Source organism: Hypomesus transpacificus, unplaced genomic scaffold, assembly GCF_021917145.1.
Source record: "Hypomesus transpacificus isolate Combined female unplaced genomic scaffold, fHypTra1 scaffold_31, whole genome shotgun sequence".
NCBI classification, from domain to species: domain Eukaryota; kingdom Metazoa; phylum Chordata; class Actinopteri; order Osmeriformes; family Osmeridae; genus Hypomesus; species Hypomesus transpacificus.
The window spans coordinates 2,799,240-2,814,956 of NW_025813837.1; the positions used below are offsets into that span (position 1 = coordinate 2,799,240).

General features: G+C 45.7%; 2 protein-coding genes and 2 long non-coding RNA genes across 13 annotated transcripts; 3 read left to right on the forward strand and 1 right to left on the reverse strand.

Annotated features, from left to right (window-relative positions):
* Positions 1-455: 455 nt before the first annotated feature.
* Positions 456-1,412, forward strand: LOC124464100. Its single transcript, XR_006955691.1, has 4 exons — positions 456-602; positions 722-800; positions 884-1,016; positions 1,158-1,412. It is a non-coding gene; the product is annotated as an uncharacterized LOC124464100 (long non-coding RNA).
* Positions 1,413-3,475: 2,063 nt separating this feature from the next.
* On the forward strand, positions 3,476-4,369 carry LOC124464067 (small serum protein 2). Its single transcript, XM_047015959.1, has 4 exons — positions 3,476-3,563; positions 3,682-3,760; positions 3,841-3,973; positions 4,114-4,369. The coding sequence occupies exons 1-4, from the start codon at positions 3,561-3,563 to the stop codon at positions 4,241-4,243; spliced, it is 345 nt and encodes a 114-aa protein (XP_046871915.1). The 5' UTR covers positions 3,476-3,560; the 3' UTR covers positions 4,244-4,369.
* Positions 4,370-4,701: 332 nt separating this feature from the next.
* LOC124463865 lies at positions 4,702-5,908 on the reverse strand. Of its 2 annotated transcripts, XR_006955659.1 has the most exons (5): positions 5,820-5,908; positions 5,546-5,614; positions 5,359-5,437; positions 5,103-5,229; positions 4,702-4,953 (listed from the first exon to the last, which is right to left on the reverse strand). It is a non-coding gene; the product is annotated as an uncharacterized LOC124463865 (long non-coding RNA). The 2 variants fall into 2 exon arrangements; XR_006955658.1 differs by having other exon boundaries at positions 5,359-5,614.
* A 78-nt stretch (positions 5,909-5,986) lies between these two features.
* kansl3 (KAT8 regulatory NSL complex subunit 3) lies at positions 5,987-15,062 on the forward strand. 9 transcript variants are annotated; one of them, XM_047015650.1, is made up of 21 exons: positions 5,987-6,077; positions 6,392-6,654; positions 6,859-7,029; positions 7,356-7,446; positions 7,629-7,814; positions 8,067-8,198; positions 8,326-8,442; positions 8,546-8,644; positions 8,805-8,876; positions 9,194-9,268; positions 9,607-9,764; positions 9,874-9,937; positions 10,096-10,287; positions 10,590-10,746; positions 11,047-11,124; positions 11,307-11,486; positions 11,680-11,767; positions 12,027-12,154; positions 12,620-12,723; positions 12,869-13,061; positions 14,577-15,062. In XM_047015650.1, the coding sequence occupies exons 2-21, from the start codon at positions 6,443-6,445 to the stop codon at positions 14,747-14,749; spliced, it is 2,670 nt and encodes an 889-aa protein (XP_046871606.1). In that variant the 5' UTR covers positions 5,987-6,077; positions 6,392-6,442; the 3' UTR covers positions 14,750-15,062. The 9 variants fall into 9 exon arrangements, with proteins under 9 accessions (XP_046871606.1, XP_046871597.1, XP_046871599.1 ...); XM_047015641.1 differs by lacking the exon at positions 14,577-15,062 and having other exon boundaries at positions 6,838-7,029; positions 10,096-10,320; positions 12,869-13,943; XM_047015643.1 differs by lacking the exon at positions 14,577-15,062 and having other exon boundaries at positions 6,838-7,029; positions 12,869-13,943.
* The last annotated feature ends 655 nt before the right edge of the window (positions 15,063-15,717 follow it).

Consider the following 15,717-nt stretch of genomic DNA (forward strand, 5'->3'; position numbering starts at 1 on the left):
GAATTTTGAGAAAACCCAGGCACTTATTTTCAGTTAAAGGACAAATGGGGAAGATTTTTTCAGTTCACAGAAATATACGTTTTTCCCCCATAAATATGTTGTGTAACCTAATTACAGAGGTCCTATGAGAGCAGTTTAGCAACACACGCAGGTAAGTGTGAATGTCCATAGATACATTGCTTGCCTCTGGCATTGTGAAACAATCAGTTCACTAGCGTTTCTTTTTTTTTTACAATTGCTCTGATGGGATTCCGTTCAGTGCATCTATCATCTGAATCTAAAGCCCTAAACAAGGTCAATGTGGTTCCTGGAATAATAAACACCTGAAGATATCTCTACAGAACTACCTTTCTCACTATCCTACCCACCGAGTTTCTGGACACATAATTTATGGTAAACGAAGCGTTATGTAACCTGCAAGACAAACAAGTCAATGACCTAGACTAATATTAACCACACAGAGTGGGTGTGTCGCTAGTAGATCATGATGGTTTTAAAGCAGCTCTCCTTTGTCACTTCATAAGTTGGTCTTTTGGCTCTTAAATGCAACAGAGCATCCTCCTGTATCATACCCAATACTTGACAGTGAATACGCCATCATGGTGAGTGTCTGTCTTTTAATGAAGGTGTAAGGCCTTCATGACGCAGTTATGAAATAATCTCCATCTCATGATGTGTCTTTGAAATGTTTACTAATTCTTCCTCCTCTCTTCCTTTTCAGAGGTCACTGGTTCTTGCTGTGCTCTTGTGCGCTTTACCTTCAATGCTCGAAGCTGCATGTCTTTTCGCTGGGTTTCCAGGTGAAAAACACAAAACCAACTGTCTTGACACAAAATAAGCAGTAAAGGCTTCTCTCAAAGATCTTTTTTGTATATTTTATTAGGTGAAACTAAGTGTCATGATGCAGCAGACCAGACCTGGCATGCCGTGGGGTCTACCTGGAGAACCAGTGACTGTCTAAGATGTACTTGTCGCTTGGACGCTGGTTTAAAAGTAGAAATGAGATGCTGCCATGCGTAAGTACTGCTGGCGACCGAATCATATTTTTTTGGTTGTGAAAACTGAAATATGTATGAGAAACATTTATTTTCTGAGTACATTTGCAAAGTAAGGTACTGGGTCAGCTTCCTTTACTCACGTTGGCTATTTACTTACAGGTATCTAAATAATATACGTATCCCGGATGACTCTGTCTCTAAGTTTGATAAAAAAACATGTCAACATATTGTCCATAAAAAGGATGATCCGTCCACAAGCTGTCCTATCCTTGCCGCTTCGGGAAAATGAAGAAATTGTTCCTTATCGTGTGAAATTCTGATTCATTGTGTCACTGTCACTATTGTGTCGGACACTAGTGTTTTCTAGGGCTATGTGAATTGGATCTGATAAATAAAAGACATTTGAATATTAAATCCTGGAACTTGAAGTTGTGTTTAATGACATCAATTATTGTATGTTATTGATCGTTGTATTGGTAGGAAGTGGAACATGGTGATCTTTTTGACAAAATCACTTTTCCAAAACATGGTGGTATAGTTCCTTCAGAACACATAGTACAGTATCCAAAATTCTTTATGGTAAACTCAATTTTGCAATCACCTAGAATGTGCATCTGAGTTGAAGAACAAGTCAATAACAAAAATACAGGCCCACATCCTGCTGGCTCGAGAACTAGTCTTGGTAACATGATTAGTAATTTTTTCCTAGTGTCAGCTCTCATGTTAGGAACCTTGGGATAATTATTGACTCGGACCTTGGTTTAGTCAAGCAGATTAACTCTGAGGTAAAAAATAGTTTCTATCAGTTACGACTGATTTCCAAGGTTAAATCTGGTCTTAAGCTGTGGAATCAGCTTCCCCTATCAGCTTCCCCCTATCTATTAGGCAGGCTCCTTCATTGTCTGTTTTTAAATCCAGGCTTAAGACCCACCTTTATGTTCTGGCGTTTCCCACCACTTGACTTGGACTGTTGCTTGTTTTTCTGTTGTTGACTGTTTTGTATTTTGTTTTACTGTGTATTTTATAGTGTTTAATATTTTTTTTATTTGGATTCTGTTTTTGTGCTTTTGTTCGGCGCCTCGGTCAGCCTTGCTGTGTTTTGAGTGTGCTTTATAAATAAAATGTACTTACTTACTTACATTACATCCATAGCATCTGATCTCATATCAATAATATACCATAAAACAGTTACGGGATTGCCAAATGTTTAAATGTGCTTTATTCAACTGATCACATTTCAAAAGCATCAGATATGATTACTCCTTGACACACGTGACCTTGGTAACATGAGATGACATCATTTCATTCACTTCACAGTAACAGAAGAAGCCACTGTGATCCCTGATGTGAAGAGACTCTCTCTGGTGTCTCTTCCTCCCGTCTCGTATAAGTTATCCAAGGAGTAGCAGAGTGGCTTTGATGGCTGCAGTGGTCAGGGAAGAGAAGATGCTGTTCTGTTTCGGTTTGGTCAGGAAACTCTTTTCACAGGTCAAAGATAGAACAGTGACCTCTAAGCTACACCCTCCACTTGGCCTCCTCTTTTCTCCTCTCTTATTGTTAGAAATAAAAGGTATGTCATACCTAATAATAAATAAGTAATAAATGGGTAGTCAGATGGCTGAGCGGTGAGGGAGTCGGGCTAGTAATCAGAAGGTTGCAGGATCAATTCCCCGCTGTGCCAAATTACGTTGTGTCCTTGGGCAAGGCACTTCACCCTACTTGCCTTGGGGGGAATGTCCCTGTACTTACAGTAAGTCGCTCTGGATAAGAGCGTCTGCTAAATGACTAAATGTAATGTCCCATCAGCTCGGCAGAGAACTGTGTAATTGTGTCTCACAGTCTCCACAAACCTTCTCAAAGTGTCTGAGTCTCCTTCCCTTTCTTACAAAGAGTTGGGGTTAATGGAGACAAAGAATTAAGGACAAACGACATCTCTCTACGTTTGCTGTCATCTAGTGGTCATATAATGTAACAGATCCGAATTTAGAATTTAGAAACCCAGGCACTTATTTTCAGTTAAAGGTCAAATAGGGAAGATTTTTATAGTTCACAGAAATATACGTTTTTTCCCCCATAAATATGTTGTGTAACCTAAGGTCCTACGAGAGCGGTTTAGCAACAAAGACAGCTAGGTGTGAATGTCAATATCACATTTCAAGATACATTGCTTGCCTCCGGCATTGTAAAACGTCAGTTTACTGTAGTTTGGTTGAAAAAAAAATACAATTGCTCTGATGGGATTCCGTTCAGTGCATCTATTGTCTGAATCGAAAGCCCTAAACACAGGTTAAACTAGGTCAATCTGGTTCCTGGAATAATGAACACCTGAGGATATCTCTACTAAACAAAATATCCTACCCTCCGAGTTTGTGGACACATTGTTTATGGTTAACGAAACGTTGTGCAATCTGCAAGACAAACAAGTCAATGACCTAGACTAAAATTAACCACATAGAGCAGGTGTGTCTGTAGGATCACCCAACATTACTTTAGTAGATCATGATGGTTTAAAACCAATAGATATCTCTCCCTTGTAATTTACTTGACAGTGAATACGCCATCATGGTGAGTGTCTGTCTTTAATGAAGGTGTAAGGTCTTTATAACGCAGTTATGAAATCATCTCCATCTTATGATGTGTCTTTGACAAGTTTAATAATTCTTCCTCCTCTCTTCCTCCTCAGAGGTCACTGGTTCTTGCTGTGCTCCTGTGCGCTTTACCTTCAATGCTCAACGCTGCATGTTTTCTCGCTGGGTTTCCAGGTGAAAAACAAAGCCAACTGTCTTGACACAAAATAAGCAGTAAAGGCTTCTCACAAAGTTCATATCTGTATTTTTATTAGGTGAAACTAAGTGTCAGGATGCAGCAGACCAGACCTGGCATGCCGTGGGGTCTACCTGGAGAACTAGTGACTGTCTAAGATGTACTTGTCGCTTGGACGCTGGTTTAAAAGTAGAAATGAGATGCTGCCATGCGTAAGTACTGCTGGCGACCAAATAATATTTTTGGGGTTGTGAAAACTAAAATTGTATGAGAAACATTTATTTTCTGAGTACATTTGCAAAGTAAGGTACTGGGTCAGCTTCCTTTACTCACGTTGGCTATTTGATTACAGGTATCTAAACAATATACGTATCCCGGATGACTGTGTCTCTAAGTTTGATAAAAAAACATGTCAACATATTGTCCATAAAAAGGATGATCCGTCCACAAACTGTCCTATCCTTGAAGCTTCGGGAAAATGAAGCAATTGTTCCATATCATGTGAAATTCTGATTCTTTGTACCAGTCCACACTATTGTGTCGGACAGTAGTGTTTTCTAGTGCTATGTGGATTGGATCAGATAAATAAAAGACATTTGAATATTAAATCCTGGAACTTGAAGTTGTGCTCTATCACAGATATAAATTATTGTGTGTTATCGATTATCATTGTAGGCCTATTGGTAGGAAGTGGAACATGGTGATCTTTTTGACAAAATCACTTTTCCAAAACAAAAGATTGTACAGTGGTAGTGGTTTAGTTCCTTCAGAACACATAGCACAGTATGCACAATTCTTCATGGTAAACTCAATTGTACAATCACCTAAAATATTCGTCTGAGTTGTGATGAAGAACAAGTCAATAACATTAATACAGGAACACATGTTACATCCATAGCATTTCATATCAATAATATACCATAAAACACTTACAAGATTGCCAAATGTTTAAATGTGCTTTATTCAACTGATCACGTTTCCAAAGCATCAGATATGATTATTGACACACCTTACATGAGATTACATAATTTCATTCACTTCACAGTAACATAAAGAACTACAACTTTATCCCACAGCGCTGATGATCCTACACTCAGTGGATGGATCATCCTTTTTATGTATAATATGTCGACATGTTTTCTGATCAAACTCAGAGACACAGTCATCCGGGATTGTAATACCAGTTGGATACCTGCAATTAAATAGCATCATTAAAGTTAGAGTTAGCATTTCAGCCAACTTAAATGTCTCAGCAGTGTTACAGATGAGCAATGTTCTTAAAAATAAGTTAAACTAAAATATGTAACAGAAATCTAGGTCTTTTGGGATCTCAATACTCACCCGTGGCAGCAGCGCGTTTCTAATATGATGCCAGAGTGACAACTACATTTCATGCAGTTGCGGTTTTTCCAGTTGGAACCCACAGCATACCACGTCTCATCTGCGCTGTCCCAACAATGGGTCTTGGCTAAATAAAATAAAAAATAAAGACGTCATTAAAAAAATTACAATAAAACATCAACTGTCTGTTTGTGTTTTAGTTCATGCTTTAGTTCGTGTTTTAGTTCATGCTTGTTTGGTTGGGTTTGTCTTTTACCTTTAGTCTGAGCCACAAAACATGCAGCGTTGAGCATTGAAGGTAGAGCACACAGGAGCACACCAAGAACCAGTGACCTCTGAAGAGGAAGAAAGGAGGAAGAAAAGTAAAAAAATTCCAAAGACACATCAAGGACGACATCTACATTATCTAGGCCGTACACCTTCAGTCAAAGACAGACACTAACCATGATGGCGTTTTCAGTGCGGAGTTGGAGCGTGCACCGCTGTTTATTTAAGCTTTGACCCAGATTAACCTTTGGAATTGAACAGAAAAACAGCATGATTTACTGAAGCAAAGTTCTGTTCCTGGCAGACAAGCCACCTGGTCCTTTAATAGTAGGTTTATTGACTTGTTTATTTTGCAGATTAAAGAACGTTTGGTTTACACTGTGCGAAAGGTAAAGACATGACCAGGTGTTTTGTCTCGTCTAAAGTTATATATTTTCAAGTCCGACATACCTACAAATAAATAGGCCTAGTGTTCGGTCCGCAAAATCCGTTCCGTGTTTTGCATGACTTCAGTGGCGCGTCTCCTGCTAGTGCAAAACAAAAGGAAATCGGCCACACCATCAGCAAGCGGCAGAGCTTCATGCAAGCTAACATATTAGCTGTAATGTTTTGACTACCTTACATTATACACGGAAACAAGTACATTAATTCTACACTATTTTCCGTACAGTTACATATTATTAAAGCAAATGGAAAAAATGCGAAAAGGTGAGTAGCTAGATGGAAGAGTTACTCGCGAGACATGACGTTCTGTAGAGCTACCAGCTAGCTAGAGCTAACTAGCCCGTTAGCGAATTCATGTTAGAAAGGGATTTGCTGCAAGTGTTACTCAAATCAAATGTTTATTATTGTGTTTTGAGTGGCCCTGTATCTAACAAATTGTATGGGGGACAAAGTAGCATTACCTAACTCTAGCTATTTAGACAGAGAGTTAGAGCTTGCTGGCATGCTATGCTAACTACGGCAGGCCATGACGAGGGTGTTTCAGCTGCTATTCCTTAACATAATCTTTCGGTTTTCAGGCTTTTGTTAAAACCCTTCCAAATACTGGACCATCGGGGCCCTAGTGGAGGATGCACCGGGGTGTGGACAGGGATTTTCAGATGTCCACACGGAGAATGGGGACATCTTTGTTATTCCAGCTCTCGGCCCACGAGCGCGAGCTCGACTTGGTGTTCCTGGACCACAGCTATGCCAAACCATGGAATGCCCACCCGGACGCTAGCAGTGCCCGACCCACACGCATGCTGTTCGTAACACCCCGTCGCCAGCCTGATTCCTCAGTGTGAGTATTCAGTGTATTGAGCTGTTAAATACAGAACCGCAATAGAAAGTGGCATGTCTGTGTATCTTTGGTCTGATAGCCATACTTACAAGACCAGCGTCCAAACATTATGACAATATCAATGTGTTTGACCTTTTTAAGTCAGTCGTTTCACTGTGTTTAATCCGATTTGGGTGCTTACAGGTGTAATGTCATCTCTTCTAGGGAATCGGACCCCTCCATCGATGTAGAAACGGTCACACCTACGCCAGTGCCGTTGTATGACAACCACAAGGCTCGTAGTGTGATGAAAGAGTGCGAGCGCCACGTCTTATTCGCGCGCACAGTTGCAGATGGCCCCCCACCGCCCGATGACTGGGAAGAACACATCAACAAGTCAGTTAAATAAAAACTCAATTTGCAATCTTATGATCACTCTATGCTCCTACAGTAGACCCATGAACCCAATATTTCTCCACAGTATACATGTAAACTATACCTTTCTACAGCATACCTATGACCCTATATCCTCATACGGTCTACATTCAAGCCCCATGTTCCTCTTCAGTATACCTGTGAAACATTATATCTTGCTGCAGTATACCTATACACTCTATGTTTCTTACTTTGTCTCGTATCACTTGGACTGCTAGCTGGCATGTACTGGTTTATTTGTGTCACTCTGCTGTGAGTGGTGATCCTCATTTTTTTCCTCATCGCAGGACTGGATGGTCACTGTCGCAAAATAAATTATTCAACAAAGTGCTGAAGGCCCTGCAAGCAGAAAGGTTGGCCAGGTTGGCCAATGAAAACGTGAGCTTGCGACCTCTGTGTCTGATTGAACTATTGGTTGGACATGTGGCTGTTTGATAAAAAAAAAAAAATAATAATACATTAATTCCTTCAGATATCACCTCAGGCAAAATATTCACACCCAGATGTAATGGATGACATTGACTGTGGTCTCTCCCTCACCGTCTCTCTTTTCCCGCCAGGCCTCCAACGAACCAGTGCTTCGCAGGATCGCCGTGGACAAGTGTGCGAGGAAGGTGCGACATGCTCTAGCAAGCGTGAACTGGGACACCAAGCTAACCCAGTGGCTGCACACCACCATGATCGAGTCTCTCAGCCTGGCCATGCTGGCCGCGTACCTGGACGTGCTGCAAACGCTCAAGAGCAAGGTAGCCTGTCTGCCGCTCACGTGCGCCCTTTATCTTTCACTTTGTATTCAAAGTTTTAGAAATGAGGGTTATTTCATTATATATCATAGATCAGCATAAGAAAACATGAGCTTTGGGTTATGCTGTAGTTCGGGTTATGCCAGGTTCTTGACTTCCTGTTCCTTAGCTTTGGGTTGCGCTGTTGTTTGGTTTATGCCAGGTTCTTGACTTCCTGTTCCTTTCCTGTGCGTGTGCTCGTGTGTGTGTGTGCAGCTGCCCTCCCTGATAGACAGGATGCTGCAGACGTCGTCGGTGAAGACGGGAGCGGCGGGTGCCGAGGCCCTGTCCCTCCTGTTGAAGAGGCCCTGGGACCCAGCCGTGGGAGTGCTGTCACACAACAAGCCGGTACCTCACCCCTCCCGCTCTCACGCCCCTCTCAGCACCGTGTTCTTAGTGACCGTGACATCCCCCAAATGCCTTTCAAAGAGAGATGCAGACTAAACTGTTCTCTGTGTGTGTTTTTGTGCTTAAGAGCAAGCTCCCAGGCTCCCCTCTCATCCTCATCGCTCCGTCTGGGCCCACCAACCCTGCCTTCTCCACCTCGCGCAGGATGAGGTTCTGGCAGTCCCAGCTGTCCTGCCTGGGAAAGGTCTGGAGCCCGGAGCGTGTACATTTTGTAGCTTAATACGCCGTAAAACCTCTTTATCCTCCCCACTTGAGGGTGAAGTTGTAACACGCATTGTTCCTCTCAGGTGATCCCAGTCAACACCCATGTGAACAGCGGGGCCAATGTGGGCATCACACAGTGTCTGGAACACATGCTGGGTACTGTCAGAGCCAAAGTTATCGAGGTACCGCTGTTATATCAACCTTGATACCATCGATAGAAATGTGTAACTAAATGGATTGTGCTTTTCCATTTTAGTTGTATTAATAAAATATAAAGCTTTTAAATCGATTTGGGCACCATACTGAGTCTTCATGGTTTGTTTGTTTCCCTGTTTTCATCAGGTCCACAGTCACTTCCCCCTCAAACCCATCATCCTGGTTGGCTGGAACGTGGGAGCGCTCATTTCCTGTCACGTGAGTCTGCTCTCGTGCATCCTTGTTTGCCTGCTGTTTCATACCTCTCAGGAAAAGGGTCTCAAACCATTCCAACACTTATCTAGCACAGCTGATGCTAATAATTAGCTGGTGGATCAGGTTACTAGTGTTGAATCAGGGTCAAATAAAAGTGTGGTTGGAGCATTATCCAATTGGAGCTGATAGAAAACATCTAAAATCCATCTAAAAGAACCCCTCTTCTGTGTTAGCTGTGAATGAAAGCTTCTCTTAAACAAATACATCAGTTTATAGACACAATGTCAAAATCTTTAATGAAGTGTTCTGCTGTTTGCCAGGTGTCTCTCATGGAGTACCTGACGGCTGTGGTGTGCCTGGGCTTCCCCCTGATGTCAGCCAGCGGACCCAGAGGGGTAGGCAACATCTTCTACGTCTTCAAACGTCCCCTCTGTCCCTCCCTTACGCTTCCTGGCTCTTCACTGAATCTCCAAATAAAACAAATGCCCTTGAAAAATATTGTAAAGGAAGATCTGATGATAGGGCAGTCTGTTGGTGGGTTTGATCCAGGGTGCGAATTACGGGAGGGTTTGGGTGGGGTCTGACCCCCTAATTAAGACATGGACCCCCCAAAAGAAGTAAAAAAAGGTCGGGGGGGTCGATACATGCCCTGGAGAAGAAGTTGACCCCCCCATTGTCACTCGCACTCTGGTTTGATCCTAAGAGCCTGACGGTGTGTGTTGTGTGCTGGCAGGATGTGGACGACCCTCTGCTGGACATGAAGACCCCGGTGCTGTTTGTGGCGGGCCAGAACGCCCTGCAGAGCAGCACGGAGGCCATGGAGGAGTTCAGGGACAAGCTGAGGGCCGACAACAGTCTGGTGGTGGTGGGAGGAGCCGACGACAACCTCAGGTTCGGACGCCGCTCCCTCACCGCCCCTCACCCCCCTCCACTGTTCAGGGGTGTAAAGGCCTGGCTCCGTTTTCCTCTCATTCCTGTTCAAATGGCTTCCCCTCCGCAGGATCAACTCCACCAAGATGAAGTCCGAAGGTCTAACGCAGACCATGGTGGATCGATGCATTCAGGTGGGCTCATGTCTGTCTCATCCAGAAGATCTGCTGTTTCATTGAAGATGCTTGGCTTTTATCTGGCGGGGTCCCTTTTCCGGAAGTTCCAAGTCATAAACCACCTCTCTCGCTCTCTCTCTTCCCCTCTCTCCTCCACTTCCTGTGCCGACGGGCAGGACGAGATAGCGGACTTCCTGTCGGGGGTGCTGACGCGGTCGGAGGGCCACGGGCACAGCCCGGGGGAGATGAGAGACCTGGACACGGAGAAGAAGAAGAAGCCTCGGCGGGAGCTGCCCTTCGACCTAGAGCGGGTGCGGCCCTCCTCCCCCGCCCTGCGCGGCGTGCCCATCTCCCCCTCAGGCTCGGAGGTCAGGCCTACCGACGCTCTCCACTCTCTCATGGTTAGGAAGACAGCCGGAGACAGGACAAACATACACACACACACATGTGTATATATTATATATATATATACACATACCTACGGGGGAAGGGTCTAGTTGTGTGGTTAGAGCACTTCAGATCAAGAGATTGCAGGTTCAAATCCCTCCTGTACCGTACACTGTCTGGGATGAAAGCGTCTGCCTCATACGCCCCACTCAACGTTCTCATTCTCCCCTGTGTTGAACTTCTGCCCACTCACCTGTGCTCCTGTGCACGTGTGTGTCCTCAGGACCTGTCCAGTGTGTGTAGCAGTCCCACCTCCAGCCCCAAACCCAAGACGTCCGGCCTGTCCCCGGCACAGAAGTCCAGTCTGATCACAGCCACTCAGCTCCTCAAAACCCACATGCAGAGGTCCGGGACTGTGCTCACACACAAGCAGGCGCAAGGTTTGTATGCCGCAACACACACACACACACACACAGAGCTCTCACCTTTTATCCCACTTAGTTGTGTGAGCGTTTCACAGTGAGTCATTCCGTTTCGATCCTCTGTTGTGGGCCAGTAGAGATGAATGCAGCCTTACGCTGCTCGAAAGGAATGGATGAAGAGCTGTTTGTTTTGACGTTCTCGCCCTGGTTATAAGCCACGCGCCATCTGTACGTGAACCAAGTCCTTTAAACCGTCTCCTCTACACTTTCTCTCTTTCTGCCGCTGTCTTTCCGTCTTTCGTTTCCAATTCCTTCCAGCTCAGTTTGCTGCTTTTATGAAACAAAACATGCTTGTGAGGAAAAGCCTTCCTCCTGGCACCCCCTCCTGTGTCTTCGGTAAGTCTCTATCCTTCCTCCTTCCCCCCCCCCCCCCCCCCCTCTTTTCTTTCACCTTCTCTAATCCCTGTCTTTTCCCCTTTCGACTGCGTGGTTAGCATCGCTCAGGGGCTCAGCATGGGTTGCTCGCGGGCTGTTGCCGCGACTGTCTAACGTCACGCTCGTCTGTGTGTGTGTTGCAGTGCCCGTGTCCAACGAGCAGACGGAGGGCCTTGACAGGGACGAGCTGAGGGCCCACGTGAAGAGGAGGCAGTCTCCCAGCCCCAACACCACCAAGAGCGCCAAGAGGGCCAAGATCAAGGTGACCATCGTGTCCCACGGAGAGACAGCAGGGGGCGCCATCAGCTCGGCAGCACAGGAAGGTGGGTGGCTGGCTGCTGCTTCTTCTCCCTGTGCAGTAAAGTGTCACGGCTCTGGATGGTTTATTCCTGGAGTATTTCTATGTCGCGCATTCGTTTTGTACCATACGGCTTGAAGTGGTTAACGTGATGAGGTGTTTGGTGGGTCTTGTGGTCCTGTGGGGAAGACTAAAGCAGGCTGTGTGTGTCTCCCCAGCGGGGGCGTCTGGGAAGCCCTTCAGCGTGAGCGTGGGCCACACGGTGTCTGGAGCCAAGGAGCTGTCGGGCCTCCTCACAGCCCAGCGGTACGCCTCAACACACGCACACACTCTCACACACACCCTCCATACCCAACACGCACACACACACTGGAATGAACATGTCACCTGGCTGGGGCAGGTTTGATGCTAATGGTTTGATGAGTTGTGGACTCTGGCTGGAAGTTTTTTTTTTTTTTTTGATAGAAAAAGTAAAAACACAAACATTTATGGAGAGTGCAATCTCCCTCCAGCCAGCCCTGCCGCCGGAGGAGCTTTGAGGAGATGGTTATGTGTGTCGCTGCAGGTCGGGTAGCCTCTCAGAGGGGTGTAGTGCCCTGGCCTCGGGGGCCGGCCCTTTCCACCACCTGCAGACTTGCATGGTGTCAGGTTCCTCCTCACCAGTCCAGGCGCAAGCTCCTGTTACTGCCCAAGGTATCTCCTGCCCACCATGCTTCCTGCCCACCTGGCCTCCATCTGCCCTGCCGTCCTCTGCCCACATGGCAGGCCCTGAATCGGGCGCCCCAGCACACAGGATGTCTCACGAAAAACGAAAAACCTAAAACATTGCAAAGTCTGAAATGTACATTTTATTTTATTTCAAGTCAGACATACAGGGGCTCAGCAGGGTAGGGTGGGGAGAGATCTGTATCGTGATAATATTTGGAACATTCTGTGAACATTTCGTGAACACAGCTCTTAAGTAAACATTGTTATTGATTTCCTATGATATTACCTCAAACTTTGACTTTTGGACAGTACCTACCTCAAATGTTCCAACTCCCTTAGTTCACCCAAAGCCAAAAATGTCAGGCGTTGTGTTATCGTGCCTCTGGTGTTGGCCGGGCCCTAACTCAAACTCCTCCTCGTGAACTCTCTCTGTCCGTCTGTCCATTCCAGCTTCCGCCAGCAGCCTCCTTCAAGGCCTAAGTTTCAGCCTCCAGGAGATCGTCACCAAGTCCCCTAGCCTGCCATCCACAGCAGCTAACATGGGATGCACTCAGGTACCTGTTGGCCAATGCACCCTCATCAATATACTTACCTCAATACTTGGTGCCAGAATAGAACATATGACATGTAAAGAGTTGTGAGTGATGTTAACCGTGTGTGTGTGTGTGTGTGTGTGTGTGTGTGTGTGTGTGTCTCCAGGCCCCCAGTGGGAAGCCCCAAGTCGTGGGCTCTTTCGGCCCAGGCAGCAGCACCTTGCTCCGGGCCCTCCCCGTGGTCTCCACCGGGGGGGTGTCCAAGACCACCGCCATCCACCAGCTCCTCACCAACGGAGGGCTAGCCAAGCTGGCCAGCAGCCTGCCCGGCCTGGCGCACATCTCCACCCAGAGCGCTGGTATGTCTCGCACTGCCAAACCGCGACGGCCGCGCTGAATATCCACGGGGGGTCGCCCCCACCCCCTTCCCCTAGAAGGCTCTAGAATAGCAGGCACCTGGTCAGGTTACTATGGCTTCAGGGAAGCTATAGGAACCATAGGACGGCATTCTCTAGAGGGTGCATGTTTGTGTGTGTGTCTGGGCAGTTTTCCTCATCTAGATGGTGAGTCTCCACACAGGCTGAAGTGTAGCGTCTGAGGATTCAGGTAATGGATGAGGATGTTTTGAAGAGCCTCGGCCTTTTCAGTTTGAGATGAGCCGTACAGAAAGCAACAGCTGAAAGCCTGAGCCAGACGTACGATGCCATGTTGACATGAGTCACGTTATACATAATGTTTATGTACATTAGAAGGGGACGTCTCCTAATGGTCAAAATGCTAATAAGTGAATGCGTGAAACTGTTTGGATGCCAAAACGCTGAATGTGTTTTCGATAATTGTGAAATGAAAGGGTATATAAAAGATATAAATATGATACGTCGAATGGGATTCGCGTCCTTGCGCGTCTGTCATTTTGAATACCGGCCGACTGACACATGAAGATTTGTGTGCCTGGTTCAGACTGCATTTCTTTAACCAGAGCTGTCCACCAGTTTGAGCGACCTCGTTCCTGTTCGTTCTACATTTTGTTTGCTTGTTCCTTCATGTTAACATCTGTTACAACCTTTTTTATATCACCGTCAACAAGCAAATCCATGACCTTAGATGCACACGCTCTCATTGAACAGGGTAAATATGTTTTGAAGTTGGGGGGGAAAAAAAACAATAATAAGAAACCACAGTACAGCATGTGTTGTCCTTTTGCCTTGTCATTGCAATAAAGACTGCAACAAATCCATGCATCCATCTCTCTTGTTTTGATTGTGCAACGGGTGTTGCCGTCTTCCCTATCCTTTTTTTCCGGGCTTTTCAGTTGTCTTTGTTTCTGCGTCCTGTGCGTAGTCCGATGTTTCCACGCCTGCCATGCTTATAAACTGCTTATAAACTGCTTATAAACTGGGTAAACCCTGTTATGTATTGATGGGGCCTGTCTGCCTCCACATGCTGTGGAGGAGGGCCGTGTAGAAGGGTGTTCACAGCTGTGGCTGAAGTCAAATGCCGTCTGAACATGAGGGAACTGAGAGCAATTGACAGCTTTTCCCAATAATCAAATGAATTAATATAGCTGGACAATTTAATCCAAAGCAACACACAAGGGTAACCGTGCGTGTCCACTACAGCGGAGCGGCGCGTCGGCTTCCCATTCATTTTCAATGAAACCGGGCGTTGACGCTCGCTTACGCTCCCACAATGCCCTACACAAGCGTTAACGCCCGGTTTCATTGAAAATGAATTGGAAGGCGCCGCTCTGCGCCGCTCCGCTGTAGTGGACACGCAATGTAAGGGGGATTTGAACCTGGGACCTCTCAATCTGCAGTTAGGTGGTCTACCTCAGAGCTATACCCAGACAGGTTTTGTGTTGTTGGCAACTGCAGGGCAGAAGCCCCCCCCCACCACTATAACAGTGACACTGAGGGGGCAGCCCAGCCGGGTGGGGTCTCTCTGCCAGACCGGGGAAGCGCTGACCCTGGCAACCGTTTCCAAGCAACCCGACACCAAGGTGGGTTCACTGACTCTTGTCACATGTTTTGCGATTTGTAATTTTTGATTTTGTACGTATTGATTTTTGCATGTTTGCAATGGGGTAGTGTTAGTTCAGCGTTGGCCCTGACTTCCTGTCTGTTCTCCTTTTACATTTTACATTTTTGTTTATCGAGTGTTGGTGGTTTGTGCAGTGTTGACCTTTCACGTTCTCCTCACACTGCCCACTTGTTTGAAATCAAACAGGAACTCTTGTTCCTGAGCAGACCCACTGCCATGGTAACCATATGGCCTGAAATCACAGATAATTGTGCTGTTATCTCTGCCACATCTTTTGATAAGAGTTGCCTCGCCCACAGACAAGACAATCTAGGTTTTTTTTTTTTTTTTACATACAGTAGAATTAATGACATTACATGTAAACCTGATGGGTTGTTTTGATGGTCCGAAGATTAAATCGGTTTATCATCAGTCGTTCTGTTTCCCAAAAAATTCAAAGTTTTTGAGTTGTTGATTTCCTTTGCAGTGACACCGCCCAGTACTCTGTCAGGTCACCTGCTCCTCAAGGTGCTCGGGACGTTCCAGCCTGCCTTGACGGATGCGCTGCACCAGAACCTCACCGCTAAACCGTCCCTGTTCCTCACACAACGTGGATCTCCAGCGTCTTGGCAACACCTGCTTTCGTGTGCCTACATGACCGTTACAAGTTAACACGATATTGAGTGATCTGACCCTTTTATCCAGAGTATCGTATGAATAATGCATATAGAAAGCACAGAAGACCACGGATCAGAAGTGCGTTGTTCTAAGTATTTTTGGTGGTCTGAGTCAAGAAGCGGTCTCATTAACGCTCACCAACTACAGTTGCTTATCCTTCACTCCCTGGTATATGCTCATTGATGATGACTTCAAATAGCTTGGCTTAAAAGTCTATGTTCTTATTTTACATGGTCAACAGTGGGTTTGCTTGTTATTCAGTGTTACTATGATGGAATGTCGGTGTGTTTGGCTTCACCTGTGTATGTGAATCTTGGA

Coding starts and splice junctions, on each gene's coding strand:
- LOC124464067 (XM_047015959.1), top strand. Junction 3,761..3,840: donor TTTTCTCGCTGGGTTTCCAG/GTGAAAAACAAA, acceptor TATTTTTATTAG/GTGAAACTAAGTGTCAGGAT. Junction 3,974..4,113: donor GAAATGAGATGCTGCCATGC/GTAAGTACTGCT, acceptor ATTTGATTACAG/GTATCTAAACAATATACGTA.
- kansl3 (XM_047015650.1), top strand. CDS start 6,443: ATGCACCGGGGTGTGGACAGGGATTTTCAGATGTCCACACGGAGAATG. Junction 8,877..9,193: donor GAGCGCTCATTTCCTGTCAC/GTGAGTCTGCTC, acceptor GCTGTTTGCCAG/GTGTCTCTCATGGAGTACCT. Junction 12,724..12,868: donor CTAACATGGGATGCACTCAG/GTACCTGTTGGC, acceptor GTGTGTCTCCAG/GCCCCCAGTGGGAAGCCCCA.